Below are 19,921 nucleotides of genomic sequence, written 5' to 3'. Positions count from 1 at the left end.
TTGGCACGAGTTAAGCAGTACTTAAGGACTGCAGAATTTATTTGGTAGAAGCGAAGTATTTTTAGGTAAGTATTTTGTGCCTAGTATATTTATTTACTAAAATTAGTTAAGTTATTTTAATTGGTAATATTACTTGCATTCCTCAGTAGGTGGCAGTGTTACGCGGCATGTACAGTATAGTGTTTAAAGCATAATCCTTACATTTAATTACAGCTTGTTCAAATGTTCTCTTTAATATCTGTTTATTGAATCCCAACAAATAGAAAATTACACATGCCGTAGAGAATGAAGGACAAGGGTGGTGGTTAACAAAAAGCGTCGGCAAAATAAGCCATCAGTCTTAAGACCCAGCAAATCGTGAGTAGATTCAGCTTTTGAAATTTTTCAAACCCATAGGTGATGAGGGCAAAGCGACCGTCCAAGACTTAGAAGGCAACATCAGAGAGAAAGTACTCACCAGCCATCAGGGAGAGGCCATGTATGGGGGCAAAGGCCCAGCTAAGGTGTCATTGTCCGATAATGGAAGAACACAGCTGCAACATAGGAATCAAAGCTAACAAAATCTAGTCAGAGCAAAAACCCCCACCCAAGTGGAAGTTACAGGTCGTACTTGCTTTTTCAAATTTTGAGGTCTAATCAACATTGCTAATTTAAATAACGCATAAAAGTAATATTATTAAAGTACGAAGTAATAGTATCCGTGGTGGAAGTGTGCGTATAAGCGCTGTAATGGTATTTGGGGCAAAAAATATGATGGAAGGGCCTGCGTGGTAAAAGCATGCGTGGTAATGTCAAACAACCAACACTGATGACCTACTAGTGGCATCAAATACAGAGGAAGCTTGTTAGATTGATACTATTGCACTTTTTAATCACTCTGCAGATAACAAACAAAGCTAAAATTTTGTCAAAATAGAAGTCTTTTACTAAAGTACATCTCATTGAGAAAGGAGTGAGAAAAGTGTCACAAGAAAGGATTGCAGCGATTCTGAATATGAATCCACCCACTACTCAAAAGAAGTCCGCATGTTCTTTGGAATGGTGGGCTCGAGTCGGCTTTGGATTCCAAATTTTTCATTAAGAGCAAAACCTCTACAGAGGTTGACACACAAAGACGTGCCTGATCCAGTACCCTGGGATGGCATTTGTGTGACAGCTTACACCATGCTGCAAGAATGCCTTTGTAGGGCACCAGCATTGAGGATGCCCAATTACAAAAAATGCTTTGTGTTGTTTTACAATGAAAGAGAAGGCTGCACTTTCAGTATTGACACAGATGCATGAAAGTTATCGCAAAGCCATCGCCTACTTTTTGACGGCTCTTGAACCTGTTGCGGCTGCACTGCCTGGAAGCTTGAGAGCGATTGCCTCTGCGAGTCTAGAACAGTGTGAAAGCATAGTCATGAGACATACACTGACTGCATTTGTACCTCATTCAATAGAGATACTGTAAACACGTACACAGTATCTTACAGTCATCTGATCAAGTATGAACAGATTTTTTCTTTGTGCAGAGAATGTGATGCTCAAAAGATGTATGATTTTAAACCCAGCTACCTTGATGCCATTGCCTGGAAATGAGAACGTGGTTAGTGAAGTGGAACATAATTGTTTGGATGTGACTGAATTATGTACTAAGGCGCTTCCTGACATTTTGGACGCACCTTTGCCTTAATGCGATCATGTGTTTGTTGATGGATCCTATCAGAGACAATGAAGGAAATCTGAAAGCTGCTTATGCTCTATGTAGAGTTGATAGTGTTGTGAAAGCATCATGGATGCAAGGAGTGTATTCTGCCGAAGTCGTGGAACTTTTCGCCTTGACGTGTGCTTGCAGCATTTCAGAGCAACTTAGTTACAATTTACACTGATAGTCAGTACGGCATTGAAGTCGTACATGACTTCGGGCACTTACGGTTACATTGCGTTGTCATGACATCCTCTGGTTCGCGAATACGAAATGAGAGTGCTTAAAAAGCCTTTTGCAGTCCCTATAATTGCCTGCCCAAATTGCAGTTGTGAAGTATATTGCTCATAGACAGGGCAATGACTAGATCACCGTTGGCAATTGATATGCTGATGAAATGGCAAAGTATTTGCTTTAAATGTGCATACTTTTAATGAGGAATTCTTGAAAGAATCTTCAAACATCACAGAACGCAATTTGTTTTTAGCAGTAGATACCTTGGACAAGGTGAGGAAGCTACAAGAGGAAGTGATAGAAACTGAACAGCAAGGTTGGGTGCGAGCAGGATGCAACAAAAGAGAATGATGTGTGAGTTTACACCGACGGCAAACCTGATTTGATTGACAGTGTACTACCATATATGGCAAGACATTACCATGAACCTGCACATGTGGGAAGAGATGCAATGATGTGTTTTTTTCAACAGGTGTGGTTTAATCTTGGATTCAGAGGGACTGCAAAGACACTGTCACCAGTGTGTATTGTGCCAACAGAACCCTGGAAGAAAAACACAGGTTGTCATGAGTCACATGGATCGGTCCGCAGGTCCCTTCATCCAAATGCAAATGGACTTCATTGAAATGCCCCTTTGCAACTGTTTGAGGTATATTTTGGTCATTGTATGCATATTTTCAAAATGGGTTAATGCCTGTCCTACACAGAGAAATAACAGTTTGACTGTGGTGCAATTATTGCTCAGAGAGTTAATTCCACATTTTGGATTTTCAACCTCTCGAGTCAGATCAAGGAACTCAATTTAATAATGAAGTTCTGAAAATATTGTGTTCAGCACTACAGGCTGAGCAGAAGCTCCATTACACTAACCACCCAGAAGATTCTGGCCTGATGTATTGCCTATTGTGTTGATGAGTTTCAAAAGTACACCAGACGGAGGACAGGTTTGTCAGTGCACAAAGTAATTATGGGGTAAGTGATGAGACTGTCAGCTGTTCTTACTAATGCATTAGTATGTTATGTTATGTTAAATGAGCTTGTAAAGAGTACATACACCAAAGGGTTTCATGGTGCTGGAGTCCAGGGAATGCTGCAGCAGGGAGAAGTTTAGTCATAAGCCTGGCGGAACAGCCAGGACTTTAACTGTTTTCTAAACTGCACATAGGAGGTCAATGATCTAATCTCCACAGGTAGAATATTCCTTTAGAATTGAGGGGCCAAGACTGAAAATCCTTGTCTCCCGTGTTTCTTACACTTGAAGGACGGGATGACCCAAAAATTCAGATGACAGGACCTGAGGTCCCGAGAAGGGTTGTAGCGCTGAATCAGAGAGGAAATGAATGCCGGACAGTTGCCATAGAGAGCTTTAAAAGTGATACACCCCAGCTTAAATGCACAAAGTTTAGCTACTGGGAGCCAGTGTAGACTTTCCATTACTTGCGTAACATGGTGCCATTTGGGCTGGTGGTAGATTAACCTGGCCGCTTGGTTTTGCACCAGCTGCAGTCGTTTTAGTTGATATGCCGGAATAAGCGCATAAAGTGAGTTGGCATAATCAGTGCGGTAGATTACTAAATTCAGGATGACTTGAGTCAGGGCTTCTGTAGTCAGAAATCTACTGATCCTCCTGATCTTTCGCAACTGGAAGAAACAGGAGGAAACCACTGTCCCAGTCTGGGCTTTCACCGACAGGTCATTGCTGATAATAATACCCAATCTTTTGATTAAGCATGCTGGGAGGGGGCGGGGGGGTTCCTAATTAGGGTGGCCAGAAGTTGGGAGTTCCAGGGGTTAGCTGGCCCACCAGTAAGGATCAGCTCTGTTTTATCGGGGTTCATCCACTCACTTATAAATCACATGGTGGATTGAAAATTGAGGACAGAAGATGCCGATTGATCGATATCAAATATTAATTGGAGGTCGTCGGCATAGTTGTAGGTGCCAACCTTCCTTTCTCCGAGAGTATGGATCAGGAGCAGTAGGTACAAGTTAAAAAGAAGAAGTGAAAAAAAAAAAAACAAAAAAAAAAAACAAAAAAAAAGAACTGGGGTACTCCGCAGGTCAATTTCATTTTGTGGGAATAGATATTAGCAAGGCGAACAGCTTGAGAGCGGTTACTGAGAAAAGTTGACAGCCACTTAAGAACCAGGCCCTGGATCTCGGCATTACCGACACGGTCGATCAAAAAGTCATGATCCGCCATGTCGAAAACCATTGAGGGATCAAGAAGTACCAGGGCCTGGGTGATGGCCTTATCAGCCCCCCTCCTAAGTGTGTTCACGACCGTGAGAATGACGTTTGATAAAAGGAGTTGAGGTAACTAGCCACGTGAGCTTCCAGAACTTTAGCTATATAGGGGAGCAGAGAGATAGGGCTATACTTAGTTAGTTCTAGGGGGTCTGACCCTTGTTTCTTTAAAATTGGGACAATTTCTGCATCTTTAAATACATTTGGGACAATGCCCTGCTTGAGGGAGTTATTCAGGACCGAAAGAGGTGTGAAAAGCTTCCCGTAATATGTGCAGTGGGCAGCAATCAGTAGCGGAACCGGATCCAACCTTCCTTAGCAGGCTAAAAAATACTTCCCTGGAGATAAAAGGGACCTGATCTAGCAATAGAGGGTTCCTACATATGAACGGTGGGGCTGTAAGAAAAGTATTAGTAGGAATGCTAGACTTGATGATGGCATTTGTTTCAATAAAACAGGTGTTAAGAGAATGACAGTGCTCGAGTGGGGGCAGGTTTTACTGTGACCCTATCTAGCTTACATAGTTCATCCACAATAGCAAATATTTCCTTGGAGTTTTGGCAGAGCTTAAGATCTTGTTAGAAAGGTTGGCAGCCTTGGTTTGTAAAATGGCATTTTTAAATTCTGTAAGCTGGATGAGGAATATATACTTTTGTCTGATGAGTAATATTGTCTCCAGTTGTGTTCTTCTTGGCCAAGGGCAAGTTTCTTTAGTTTTAGGTCATCAAAGAACCAGCATTGAGCATCAGGAGGTCTCAATCTTGGTTTTCTTAATGGGGGGTGAAGCGGTCACTGGCAGATTCAAGCCAGGATTTAATTATTTCTGCTTGGTTGTTAATTGGCTGCTGCTCTGATTGAGAAAACATAATAGACATCTTAATTTGGACTGATGCAAGGGACTGGCTAATGTGGTATGTTCTGTGTTTCAGCAGGTTGGACGAAACTGCTTTTGGGGTAGAACAGGAACAGTGCCGTGACCTCAGTCTTGGTGACTGGGTAATGGTGAAAAAACACGTGCGCAAAACATGTATGGAACTCTGCTGGAGCGTGCCTTTCTAGCTGATCTTAATCACCAACACTGCTGTGAAGTGCGGAGGTCTCCCGAATTGGGTACATGCAAAGCAACACTGTTCCTGTTCCACAGTGAGAAAGAGGGATCCGGTTAGTCAAGCTGCTGGGGACTAGCAGGTTGCTGGGACAGCACTCATTTGGCCTGAGGGGGCCCGAGAGGTAGTCAACTGTCAGAATCGAACGGGGGACAGCACTCATTTGGCCTGAGGGGGCCCGAGAGGTAGTCAACTGTCAGAATCGAACGGTCTAAGCAAACAAAGTTTACTGCAAGAGATACAGACCCTAGTGAAGGGCCTTTTGCAGCAAGAAAGTGAGTAGTACCCAGAGACTATTGGCCCAGAAGAGGTGAAATTCTGAGTTTCTTGCCTTTTAACAGTGTCCTGACATCCGCTCTTCGACAACCTCCAACCCCCCTGCCCCCAGCACCTTTGTAGTTCTCTTTTTCTCAACCGCTCTGTGCCCTGAAGAAGGTGGTGGCTTCTTTAAACCCCAACACCGAACCGCACGTCAGCACTTCTCAAAACGTAGTGCTGCATTTACCGAAGAAGGAAGAACTCGATTTACATTGACAATTCCAACTGATCTACGTTTATTCATAACATTTGAAGAAAATGCAACTTTACTGAAGAAAATGTACATATTAGAGATCTGTAAATAATATAGGAGATATATTATATATATATATATATATATATATACACACATACATATATATATACACATATACACACACACACACACACTGTATTCTGTTAATTGGAAACCATTTCTCTACCAGTACATAACATTTTTTTTTCCCATATCGGAGTTTTTGACACCACTACTCGTGTGGGCAGTGGTGCCGGTTTGTAACCGCTACCTTTTATTAGTTTGTCTTGATAGTTTGGTCAATGCATGGGGATGATTGAAGTATGACTGATTTAATGAGTGAATGTTGTAGTGTATTATGACTGTCATATTCAAAAACTATTGAAAATATATACATATATTTAATTTAAATAAACAAAAAAGGGTTTCATTTTCAATAAACCTCTTTTGTGTAAAGCATTACTGATATTCTTTCCCTTCTATTCCACTTTGGTTCCTGCCTTCCTTGGGGTCTTTTTCTGTTGTGTGTTTATCCTGAGACGCTGCACGCTCACTTTATATCGTAGGCAGGTGACATTTATTTCCTTCTCGTTTAGGGTTTGGTATCTTGCCCGAAATTCTGAGAAGCTGCCTAACAACAGGACGAGTACCCCTAACTGTTCCCGAAAGTTCTGAGCAGCCTGAACAAAGTGATTTCGATGATGAACAAACCACTGTGAGGAGATCGAAAAGAGAAAGAGTACCCAGTCAAAATTGGACTCTCTCCTAAATGCAAATATGTATACACTGGAATCTTTTCTGTTATTTCTCTGAAATTACTTGTTTTGCTTATAGTTTTAAAATTTACCTCATTATGTTCCTGCTGTTTTTACAATCTCTACTGAAACAGCAGATTAACAACATGGATTTTATCTCTTTGAATACGAAACCCTTACGTAATAATGTTATGCTAACGGGTTTGTCAACAGGTGTATAATATTGTTACAATAACTGTTTTGCCAACAGGTGTATATTATAGATTATTAAGTGAATATGTTAACACCATGCAGGGCTAGAAAAATCCACTCGCATTTGCGAACCAGATTGAATTAGGGTGAGCTATTTTTAGGTCCTACTCACTCTTTCTGGCAAGTAGGAAGGAAGACTGATGTTTGCCTTTGTCTCTGAAAGCAGAGCAAATGTGTCAAGATAGTAAGATTTAAAGGCATCTTTATTTCACACAAACTGATTGAGAAATAAAAATGCCTTTAAATCTTGTTACCTTGTCACATTTGCCCACAGAGGTCAAGTGCATTACAGATAGGTTGAATAGATTTTTGAAGTTACTAGACCCGCAGGTCTAGTAAGAATTTTGTGATTTTGAGAGCCCTGCCATGAATGTTGGCAATTGCTATGTATGTATGTATGCAAATACATTTAATAGTGGCTGAGGGTGTAACCTATCGTAGCTAACCTCTGTTGTATGGAATTTCATGCAGTGTATTATCCAGATTATTCTATGGTTTGGGTCTTTTACAGTATTATTATTCTTCTCAAGATCAATCTCAAACTTAAGACATGGCCTATGCACTTAGAAATAACCTAACATGTAAATTAGTAAGAACTCAGAAAATATTTATAAACTTAGTAGAAAGTAGCCAAGATAATATAACCTGAAGTACTGATGCATTGCCTAAATTTACTCCTTGTAAACTACCGCAAGAATAAAAAGTACTAGAAGGAAGGCTTCACTAGCTTTAGATTGGCAACATAAATTTAAACTTTGTACAAATAGGAAAATATCAACTATTAACATGAATTTTGTAGGTTCTAGCGAATATGAATTTTTTTTTAAATGAGTGAGAACTGGGGAAGATACGATTTTGAAAGAGAAAACTAATTTGAGAATGGGAGAATGAGGAGAGGTGCAAATGAAATAGTATGTGATCTTTTTGGAGCTTTAATACCTTCATTAGGAGTAGCAATAAACTCATAAAATTAAACAACGTTCTACTATGGTTGATAAATTAGCCACCAGTAAAGCTGGGGGTTTTCTGTTATAGAAATTATTTCAATAAGATCAATGGTGATTCAAATTCAACTTGCCCCTGATATCTTTCTCGTAAAGGAGGGCATAGTCTGTTGCTTATTAAAAGGTTCAACACTATTGCACCTGAATACAAGATAAAAGCAGAGGCTAAGAGACTTACATCAAAAACATCACTAATATAAATGATGATTTAAAAGCTGATGGTGCCTGGAAAACAATGGGTAAGGGATTGTCAACTGTTAGCAACTAGTTAGGTAATTTAGGAAACGGATTAGTAATTTCCATCGTAATACCTTTAGTGATGATCTCTTTGTAAATAATGTTGATATCTATCAAATTTTGCAAATATCGGAAAGATAAACAAGGAGTGAAAAGAACAAGAACTGATCTTGAAATAGAAGATGAACAATCTAAATACTATGACAAAATGAAAATCATGGAGGAGAGTAGAAGAAAGAGGGTAAAGACAACAAAGCCATGATCTGTGATGAGATCTGATGAGTAGATGTTGTGATGGCTTGATTTGCCATCAGAGCAGGGCTTTATAGAGAAAATATTTCGAAACTACATTTTATGACATTTTATAAATTTATGCGTACAAAAAGGGGAACTGGGGGCTTTTTTTCACCAGGTCCAGCATACAAGCCCAGCAATAGGTAAATACAACAAGCATTTGCAATGCAATAGGACTCACATTTACAAAAGACCTATTGCATTGCATCACGGACAACAGGAGCAGGGAGGGGAGCACAGACAACAGGTGTGCGGGCGGGCATCTAATTACTGGTCCTGCTATTTCTAGAATATTTTAAGGATATCAAACTCCTGTCATTGTTTAAGTCAAATCTGGTGGCATTGCCACACCAGGTCTGTCACAGTCATAGGAATGAAGACCATGCCCACCCAAGAACCCGAGATATTAGCTGAACGAGGATGGCAGATGTCACACGAACCAGTATCTCTCACTTCACTTTATCTGCCTTCAAACCCCTGCTGAGGGCACATCTTTTCTGAGGCAGCTTAGGTCATGAGTGCCTAGTGATCCCATCAAGGAATTTGTGAGCTTTATTAGTGCCCTAAGTCAGTCAAACCGACACATAGCATGCACAACCGTAGGCTTACTTGTAACCCACACAACATGTTCACTTGTAAAGCACAAATTCACCCAGCAGGATACCTTGGCATTAAAATAACAGATGTACATTTTTACCCAACGGCACTCATTTTATCACCTTCAGAAGATGAAAGTCTGAGTTTAATCACAATGATTCAAACCTGTGACCATAATGTCAAGCACAGACCCCCGTAGTGGATGCATTATTCTAATGAGCCACCAGACCTGGCTAATGCACTGTTCCAATATATAAAGTTAATATAAAGCTGAAACGTCCTCAATCTAATATTCACTTAAGCGCAGCGGCAGATGACAGGATAAGTGTACAACTCTTGACATCATGCATGACCACAAAGCATTTCTCACATATGTTACCCAAAAAAACACCCTTCCAGCCAAGTACAACCCGCCCTGTCAGTTTTATGAAGCACTGAATAAGTACAAATACAAAACAATGCTCACCCTTTTTCAATATATTGCTGCAAATGTAATGTTTTTAAATAGGCACATAGTGCAAGTAGGAAAGGGAAGAGAAGATTTTGCTCTGCAAGGATTAAGGGAAAAATATGAAATATGACAACTGTGAGAGGCATTCATAATATGCGCTGGGGCTGCTGTGCTGGGTGAACAGACCCCTCCCTCTTGGATAAGCGGTTACATCAGCCAGGATTACCCGCTCGCCACATTGAAGAGGGACCTGTGCAGTCATGCCAGCGAAAATGAGAGGTGTTGGGTTATAATACATGGAGGAGGCCCCCAGACAACCCGGGCACCCTTCATAAATAGCTGAATATAGCCAGGCTTGGTAGAAGGGGGTGAGAGGGGAGGAAGGGGTTGTCGCTTGACAGAATGTCAGGCAGAAAGAAAACACACCTTTAAACTTTAAGCAGTTTTTTTTAAAGTCACAGATTCCAAATCATCAGCCTCGAGCTGAAGAAGGGATATCAAGGAGGCAAATAAAAACAAAAACAAGCATGTTCAGAAGAAAAAGCTCACAAGTTAAAGAGCGAGCGTGTCTGTCAGCCAGTGTCTGTTGCAGCACCTCTGCTGCTAGCACGCACGAGAGAGCTGCACACGCGCCACTGCGACACATGTGACCACATGGCCTACTGGTGTCTATTACGCGCACCAAGTGCATAATAGACACCAATAGGCCATGGGCGGAGCAATGCGCCCGCCTGTGGCCTATTGCGTGCAGTCTTTCATTAAAAGACGCAAGCAAAGGTCAATAGCTGCCCACAAAAGGAAAAGCACACGAACAAGGACAAGAGTGTGCGATTTCTAGGGCAGCTTACAAACTCTGTTTTTCACCTACTAAAGGGCTCGCGCTGCAAGCACTGCTGCGCAGTGCAATGCAGGTCGCGAGCCCTAAAAAAGGGTATGCAGTTCCTGAAAGGATAAAACAGGTTGTGCGTCTAGACAGAGGGAGAAGGAGGGGGAATCCCTCTTTTCAGAATTAGGACCCTCACACACTAAGCCAGCTAGGTCCCATTCTTCATCATTGGGTCTGCTCCTCATCAGGTCGGCGCTGCAATACCCAACGGTCACCCATGAAGGGACTCTATGATGGAGATCTTTTATTCCTTGCCATTGGGTGGAGGGCCGGCAAAGGTAGGAGTCGCTATTTTCACAGCGGTCAACCCCTTCGCAGAGGCTGCTATAATCAAGGCTCCCAGCAAGAATATTATCTGAAGTACAGACCCCATTTCAAACCCCACTGTTTTGTGTATTTCGGAACAGGTGATACAGAGCCAACGGAGATCAGTTCTCAGGTAAGAACTTCCAATTTTGGCCTACTTCTCATGGGAGGCAGGTTGGAATATGGTCTAGAGGCTTGGTTATTCTAAACCTCAGATCCTTAGGTCATTCAGAAAATTCAGGGTTATTGCACAGATCCTTTTCAGATTCCGACGCAGTGTCATATTCCCCATCCTCTTCGTTTCACACAGGATCAATTTCTACTTGTTCAAGAAAAGGTGAAATCTCTGTCACAACATCTGGAATTTCTAGGTTCTCAGTCTATACTCCAACTCCCTCAACAAAAAGTGGATCAAATAAAGAAGGCGATGCATCACGCGGTCTCTCTTACTCAGTTTTCCCTCAGATCGCTCGTTTGTCTGGTAGGACTTCTGGCTTCCTCCTTTAAAGCCATTTTTCTGGCTCTCTCCATTACAGGGCCCTTCAGAGGCTATATATTTGGCATCTGAACAAACGTTTGCTTACTTAGATCTGGTAATTCTAGATTGAGAATCCAGGGAAGAGCTTCATTGGTGGCTGAGACACTTAGACGCTCGGAACGGGAAACGATTTTCGATGCCGCCCCAGATCTAGTCTTAGAGTACGATGCAAGACAGACAGGATGGGGTGCAAGATGCGGTCAACTCTAAAATGGAGGTACATTGTCTCTTCAGGCGTCATTATTGCACATCAATTGCTTAGAGATGCTTGCTGGTTCCTTTGCCATCCAGGCCTTTATAAAAAAGACAGGGCAAAATGCACAGTATTTTTCTGGATGGACAATCGGTTGGTGGTCAGGTAGATAAACCGTCTTGGAAGTACAAGGTCCAAACCTTTGGCAGTTCTTGCCAAGTGTCTTTAGGAATTTTGCCTACAAAGGAACATTTCTGTCAAAGCAGAGTATCTTCTAGGCAAAGTAAATGTGGTGGCTGATTGGTTTTCCAGATAGCTTCAAGTTTCGAGCACTTCAAAACTTTGTCCTTCAGTGTTCAATCGACTTACTTTGAACTTCAGCACAATTACAATAGACAGCTTTGCTTCCTGTTTTAATTCTCAACTTCCTTCCTTTTTCAGTTGGAGACTGGACCCACTAACTCTTGCTACAGACACGCTCCTTCAGACTTAGCCTCTGTCCCTCCATTATGCCTTACCTCCATTCCTTTCTATTGACTGAGTGCTTGCTCAAGTCCGCAGACATCAGTCGTCCCTTATTCTGATCACCCCCAATTAGCAGTCTGAACCTTGATATCCAACGTGATTGGAACTATCAGCAGACCTTCCGGGGCAGAATCCTCCTTTTCCCAATTTACTGCTCAACCCTCAGGATCTTAGTCTACTTTTGCAGTTCCAGACATTGGGACTCTTTTCCTTATGAGCATCTTTAAGGATATGGTGACTATGATATTAACTTTATGTTTAATTTTGATTTTGTCTTCAGAGCCTCATCTTGATTGACTCTTGCAAGAAAAGAGAGCTTGCTGCTCTTAGTCAAGATAGTTATTGTTATACTCAACATCTTATTGGATGCAATTTTGTGATGTAATAAAGTACTCCTTTCCCACGGTTTTCAGGGTAATGATATTTTCTTTTGGCTGCTGTGTTTATTAAAGCAAGTGAAGAAAGCATAGTACTCGCCTCTGTGTCTTTAATAAAACCTAGTGTTTCAGACACCAAGGCTAGTAAAAACCCAATTGTAGTGCAGGTATACAATAAAATGAGCTAGGAAGTTGAAACTTACACAGGTAATAGTCAAGACCTTAATGAATTTAAAAAGTAGAAATGATTTTATGTAAAATTGTTTTTAAGAATAATTTACATGTATGGATGTTGAAACATCTGTGGAGGAAGACCAAAGCTAACCAGTTTTGTGTAAAACACTGGTGAAAAATTTTTCTTTTATTATGAAAGAATAATTTGATGCATTATAATTTATTCTAAGTTAAATTCACTTAGAAGCTGAATTATGCATTTTAAGCATTAAACAAGTTCTTTCTTGAGCTGCAGTTCTTTTCCTTAGCAAGCATAATAATTCAGTGACATTTTGCAAATGAAGTAGAAACCCCAACGGAGGGGCAACACCATATGTTCTCTTAGGTAATGAAACGCTATACTATCTTTTCCTTTGGTGCAAGGCAAAGCTCACATTTTTCCTAACGTGGACTGCCTTTTTGCTAATGCCGCTACATTTATGCATTTTTTACAATAAACAAGGGGGACCCATTTAATGGCGTAGGACCACGGTTATCAAGTATTTCAAAAGAACAACGGTCCTAAGCCTAGAACAGTTTCTGAAAAAAATGACATACAGACCACAATCGGACAATATGTAGTTTTCTTATACCCAGCCGGGCAAAGAATTTATTTTGGGAATATATGACAAGAAGTCAATTTGTACGTTACATTATCACATCAAACATAAAATTGTTTGAAGTAAGGCACAAGCCTGTGCCGTACTCAGCAAATAGAAAAAAAGTTGTGAGAAAGGGTGCAGAAGAAAGAACAGTTTACATCAGGCAAAAGAGTTGAGCAAGACCTGGTACTGCTTTCGAATTAGAATTGGCAGTATTCCCTTTAGTAGAGCATACAAAAACAAATAACAATGAAATAAATGTATGTCTACATAACAGTGTCGACGGCGTTTCGATCCCGTGCTCAAAATAATGGGATCATCATCAGGACTTAATAATTGCCTGGAATATCATAGATCAATAAGCCTGTGAAGAAAAACAGGAAAAAACAGAGAGGCAAAAATATTTTAGAACGCTACTCTGTGTCTGAGAGTCATCAAGAGGTCAACTTAGTCATACTCTAACTGACATGCAATTCGGAATCGCAGTGCTGTGAATAGTGTTTGGTCGCTAGTAGTGACATGGAATCAGGGCAGACCGCTGTGCCTCGGATGTGCTTATTTCGTGAACGGCAGTCATTTCTGTGAACGTGGAGAAATGACAACTTGTGTATGTAGCAACTACCGAAGAGTCGAATACAATGAAGGTGGTGCCGATAGTGGTGGAGTGCAAGACTTAAAAATGTTGGCCGTGACTGGGTTTAGGGTTAACAATGTGGCGCGCCGGCATACCAAGGAACGGTTTGGAGTATGGCGCTTTCAGTTTTCGGTAGTGGCCACAAAGTGCGTGGTCCACTCAGTGCGGCAAGTGATGGACTTCAGGAAACTGAAAACAGATATGGTATAAGTTAAAATTGCGAGCCTCGCGGGCTCGGGTTTCCAGCGTACTAATAGAACGACACTTACCAGTGGGATTCAGGTGTTCTGGGAGGGTTGCCCAGTGTGGATCACCATTTAGAGGAGACTCCGTTATAGGAACAATCTGCGGATAAAATTTTTGGGAATTAATACTATGCGGGATTAATAGGATGCAACAGTGGTCGGGGGCGGAGAGGTTCTCACCTTTAAGGAAAATAAATAAGCCCTTGACAGCGTCAGGTTAATACACTAAACAGCTGGAATGGGTTGAGTGAGCGCCTGGTGTTGGCGTTCTCACCGGATTTGCAGAAAGTTCAGTCCGTGGCGGCGGTCGGGAACAATGCACGATCCGCTGCGAACAACCAAAAAATCAGTTTAGGTTGTACCCACGGTTACACCGTATTCGGGGCGAAAACGCTGGCCAGGGGAGGAGTTCTTACCTCGCAGGAGGACAGGATGTCGATACATCGGTTCCTTGCAAGCGATACTGCTTCCATCTCGGGAAGCGTGCAGCCGAGGTTTTGAAAGAGTGCGGTCACGTGACGATGGTCATGTGATCGCACCTGATGTAAACTGTTCTTTCTTCTGCACCCTTTATCACAACTTTTTTTCTATTTGCTGAGTACGGCACAGGCTTGTGCCTTACTTCAAACAATTTTATGTTTGATGTGATAATGTAACGTACAAATTGACTTCTTGTCATATATTCCCAAAATAAATTCTTTGCCCGGCTGGGTATAAGAAAACTGTACATATTGTCCGATTGTGGTCTGTATGTCATTTTTTTCAGAAACTGTTCTAGGCTTAGGACCGTTGTTCTTTTGAGCTACATTTATGCAGTCAACTTAAAATTTGTTGTGCCAAACTAATTGCTTTGAGCTTCTTTTTGACAATGCTCATGGCCTTGCCCTTAGAGGATTTTAAAACTGATTCATCTACCCCTTTGCCTTGAATCTTTAGATAGGACTAAACTAACTTATGCCTTTAATGGTTGTAGAAGTCAGCAAACTTTCTATCTAATGTTTGTTTAAACCATCTTCTTTAGATTTGAACCACTGATGAAATGTGTAGTCTTGCACTACTTGTTTTAATATTCTTGACTGAGATGCTTAAGAAATTGCTTATTTGCATACATTTCGGAACATTAATACAATAAATAACGATCTAAATTGCCTGAGTCCATTATTGTGTCCTGGTGTTCTTTATTTAATATTGTATTGAATTACTCCCTTAATCTAAATACATTGTAGGGAAAATCAGTGAATCTTTTCAGAATATACAGTTCTGCTTCTTCTATTTTGAGTCGCAATAGCAGAGCTCCTAGTTTGTTTTGTTCTTGTTAGACTTAAATTCTTTGGAAGATTGGGTCTCCCTACTGCAATACTTTACTTTTACAGTATGGTCCTGAGATCAGTGTATTTGATCCTTATTACAAATGTGTGAGTTAGTTGCTAATTAATGGTCCTCATTTGGTGGCTAAAATTATGATTTCGACATTCGAATTTTGTAGTCCATCTGACTGTAGGAGGCCCAGTGCAATTAGAGGGATAGAGGAGACAGTAGTGAAGTGGAAAATAAAGTTGAAATACTTACACCACTTACACTGGATCACTAGCATGAAACCAACAACTCCCATATTCAGTTTAGTCCTACCGCCTGAAACAATGTAGAACTGTTACCCTCAGTGACAACACCTGAATACGCTGTGCGAACAAGGTTTGTGTTTGTAGCATTTGACACTGTTCACTTCAAAAAAATGCCACGTTTTCATATACATCACAAAGCACGTTGCTCCAAAGCACCTGCTCTCCACCTCATCACTCCAGACTAAGTGGAGATTAAATATGAAATTAAGGCACTTTAGAGCGATTAAAGTTAGGACCATGCTGCAATCCTTCAAAGTGCGAGGCACAGTGTACCTTGCGGACCAGTATTAGCGAACACGAATGGAACCCCTCAAAAAACTCAACGTTGTGTAGAAAAGTACTTTGAATTGACATGCAGCAGGTGCAGTACACAACAGAAAAACAGTCTCCCCCACCCCCCTCCACAACGAAATACCAGGTGCAAAGCACAGCACAGCTGGGACCTTCCTGCTAATGAACACGGTACGCTTCGCTCTAAATCCCCGTCAGAAGACAAATCACGCACAAGTGTAACATCATAAATAATTCGGACAATTTGACGACTGTGCTGCCCCTCCCTCCTAAAAGGACACTCACCGGAGGGGGCAGGAGGTAGGATCGGAAGGTAGGCTTCGGGGGTTTCATGGAAAACATAGTCGTCTCCCGTTGGGACAGAAAGTGAGGAACCGCCCGTAGCTCACCACTGTGGATCCTGGCGGCAGTACCCCCCTCAAACAGTGGCCGCTGGTGACTGGTTGTAAAGGCCCTCTGCTGCGCCTGACTATCGGATCCCACAGAGCGACTTTATCCCCGGAGGGTGCACTGCAGGCAGTACTCTCCGGGGACCTGTGAACCTGCTCTGGCAGCCATGGGCTGGGGCAGCTCACACCCTCAGAGACATAGACAAGGGACTAGGTGAGAAGACTGAAGAGGCTGACTCTGGAAAGACATAAAAGTAGGACAGGCTTGAAGGGCGGAATTCGCTCACTTGAACAATAGGAGTGTGGGAGATGAAGGATCTGTTATAGACACAGAAAAAGGTTATGCACATTGCTGTGTCAGTAGCCTACGTTTAAGTGGTAAAGATGTGAGTAAACTCGTAGGCAGTGTTTTTTCAGTATAAGTTCCTACAGTACTGTAGTCTTTTAAGTAAGATAAAGCGTTGATTGTTTCAGAACACTGCGCGTGTAAATATCCATTCAAACAAGATAGTTATAGTACTAGTGAATGAAGTAGGAAAAGTAATATGGTTTGTAATACTACCCAATGGCAGTCCTTGGTAAGCCCACTGAATACATTTAACGTAAATGTGGCGCTAGGATAAACGAATTTTTCGATTAATTACCATCTCTTTTCTCACAAACACACTCCATTTCAAGATGGCCGTTCCAGGGTATGTTGCTGCTTTTAGTGTGCGAAATAGACTGCGTAACAAGATTCAGATTTTTCAGATCTCAAAACTTTATTCGGCAGTACAAAATAACCATAGGAGCATACAAATTATGCATTGTCGTGCAAATTCTCTATAAAAGAAAACAACAGCATCTCAATTCAAAACACCGTCACAATTATTAAAAGCTCATAAAATGAAATTTTACACATTTACACTGATCACAATCAATTTGAATCTCATGCTGCAGGATAACAAATTATTAAAAGATTAATAATAAAACCAGTCCACTAACACAATGCAGCATAAATTGCTTAGCCCTGTCAGTCAATCAATCAATCAATAAATCATTCCATCAATCACTACTTGAGGCTGCAGCTAACCTAGCAAGTTTAGCACCCAATTTTATGCTTTTCGGAGACTTTAACCTCCACTTTGACGATATTTTGGCTACTAACGCAAATGAGTTGACTAGAGACCTCTCAGCGCTGCATTTGATGAAAAAGATTTTACAAGCCACCCATGTGAAAAGTCACCTATTAGATCAGGTTTTCTCAAGCCTTGAGGACCTCAATGGATTTGACCCTATCCCTCTCCCATGGACTGATCATTTCTTGATCAACCTCTCCTGGCACCATCAACACACTAATCATTCCCCCCAACCCACCTGGACCTTTGGCCGTCCTTGGTCCAAACTTCCCTTCGAGAAATGGATTCAAGCCCTTGAAAGAACCAAACCCAAAACTAACCCCTGACCAATAATTGCAAACAAAGATTTTTCTAACTGGATAGAGCAATCGTTGGACTCTGTCCTCCCTAAAATCAGAATAAAAAAGGCTGAAAGGTCTCACAACTCCACTTGTTCACCCCTGAGTTGAGTGCAGTCAAACAGCAATGCAAAATCAAGGAAAGACAATGGAGAAAAGAATTCCTTCCCGCAAAAAAAGCTGAATACAGAGTGGCTATCCAAACGTATAAATCTGAAATAAAAAAAGCACAAGCATCCTACTATGAAGAAAAGATTCTTTCGGCACAGAACTCGCCCAGGGAAACCTTCACCATTATAAAATAATTACTCAAATCACCGTCCCTCGTAATGTCCCAGATCCCCCCGGCCAACGGTGCAATAAATTAGCGAACTTCTTTAACCACAAGGTAAAAGCCATCCTCAAATCCCTACCACAGAGGAATGAAGCTCTGGAAACACAGATCGATTTAGACCCATGCACCATCAAACCCACTCTTGAGACCTTTCCCCCTATGCTCCCGGAAACCCTGCTCACTTTGCTGTCCACCGTTAAGAGTGGATCACCAAGGGACCCAGCTCCACTCAACATTTTGAAAAAAGCAGTAGCCACCTTAGCCCCTAACATTCTGAACCTGATTACCGCTTCATTAAATACAGGACTGGTCCCCCCCAGCTGGAAAAAGGCTATGGTCAAGGCTTGACTTAAGAAACCCAACCTAGATCAGCTGAACTAGGAAACTTCCGCCCAATATCTCTTCTTCCAAGAATAAGTAAAGCAGGCCCGGACTGGTGAGTCTGGGCACCGGGCAATCCCCCGGTAGGCTGGAGGGGGTGGGGGCCGGTTTTAGAAAAGGGGGCCGGTTTTGTGGCTGGGGACCGATTTTCAGTCCGCCCGTCACAGCCTGTGACGGTCGGACTGAAAATCGGCCCCCGGCCCCAGCCTCAACAGCGTGCGTCTCATCATGTCTATGAGTTCACTCTTTGCACATCATTTACAGTTCCCTGCCCCGGCTCCCGAATAAGTCTGCGCCGCCGCCAGCAAGCTTGATTGACATAACAGCACTGCAGCAAGTGGTGCTGGCTAAATATGCAACCTAACAGAAACAAACGGAAGAGGAGGTGCCTGTGCGCAGAGAGCAGAATTATGTCCTATCTCCTCCTGTCCCCGCATGCGCATTGGGCATCTAACTGAGAAGCAGAGGTCAGGTGCGCACTTGAAGCGGCCATAATTTTATAGCCAGGCAGTGGCTAGCGCCGCCGGATCGACCCCCTGTGTAGTGTGTTCTGCAACAGTCAGAGTGCCACCCCACCACCAACAGTAGTCAGACAGCAGGCCTGATTGAGGTGAGTCCGTTTTTCTGCCCCCCCCCACCACCCCCCACCGAAAGAAGCAAGCAGCGCGACGTGACACTGACTATGTAATGTACCTGATAAGTTATAAACGAGTCTCGGCCCGCGACTGAGGGTATAACTTATCAGGTGGTAGAGGTACACCTGGTCACTCACGTCATGCTGCTTCAGCTTGCTTCTTTCAATGCAATTAGCTGATCATTCCATAATTTTGCACCAACGCACGCACTCGCAGACAAAATCACACACAATCTGCCTGGGCATTAAGCATAAAAAAAAACGGAAGCACTGCCCGCTGAGAAATCAGGCCTGTGTGAGAAATGCATTCGAGACAGGACACGACCTCGTGGAAATGCACACACGTCTTCCTTTCAACTCTCAAAGCAGGTCCTTTTTAATCAGTGATTATTTCTTGATTAAAACATTAATACAGAATTGCTGGAAAATAGGTTGATGTTCAAACTCCTCTGAAGCGAAGGTAGGGAAAAAATGCAGATACTGACTTCGGTGGCCTGTAGGAGTCATGGGGGGTGTCCTTCTGCCTGGGAGGCGGGGGGGGGGTGGGGTGATGTTAACCCCATGTCTCGGCTTTGCAGGGGTTGAATGCAAGTTGGACCTGGGCCATTTTAAACATTGTTTTTTTTGTTTGTCTGTTCATTTTGATGGTCGTTGTTCCATCTTTAGCTGTAAAATAAGGCCCAGCCGACCTTCGGAGCTTTGCTGCTGTCAGTTGTAAATGGATGGGTGAGTGGATGGATGGATGAGTGAAAAGGTGGATGATACGTGAGTGAATGGGGGGATGCGTGGATGGGTGAACTTATGGGAGGATTGATGAATTGATAAGTGAAAGGATGAATGTATGGATGGATGAGTGAAAGGGTGGATGTAAGGCTGGA

General features: G+C 42.2%; 1 protein-coding gene across 1 annotated transcript in view; it reads right to left on the bottom strand.

The window, feature by feature from the left end:
* Positions 1-16,447, bottom strand: part of MTMR10 (myotubularin related protein 10) — a 441,272-nt gene extending 424,825 nt beyond the window's left edge. The window contains exon 1 of the mRNA XM_086958381.1: positions 16,135-16,447. Coding sequence (XP_086814507.1) covers positions 16,135-16,191 — 57 coding nt within the window. The 5' untranslated portion in view covers positions 16,192-16,447. The remainder of the gene's footprint in view (positions 1-16,134) is intronic.
* Between the last annotated feature and the right edge of the window lie 3,474 nt (positions 16,448-19,921).

Source organism: Lissotriton vulgaris, chromosome 2_1, assembly GCF_964263255.1.
Source record: "Lissotriton vulgaris chromosome 2_1, aLisVul1.2, whole genome shotgun sequence".
Lineage (NCBI taxonomy): Eukaryota > Metazoa > Chordata > Amphibia > Caudata > Salamandridae > Lissotriton > Lissotriton vulgaris.
This window is presented reverse-complemented; position numbering and strand designations above follow the sequence as displayed.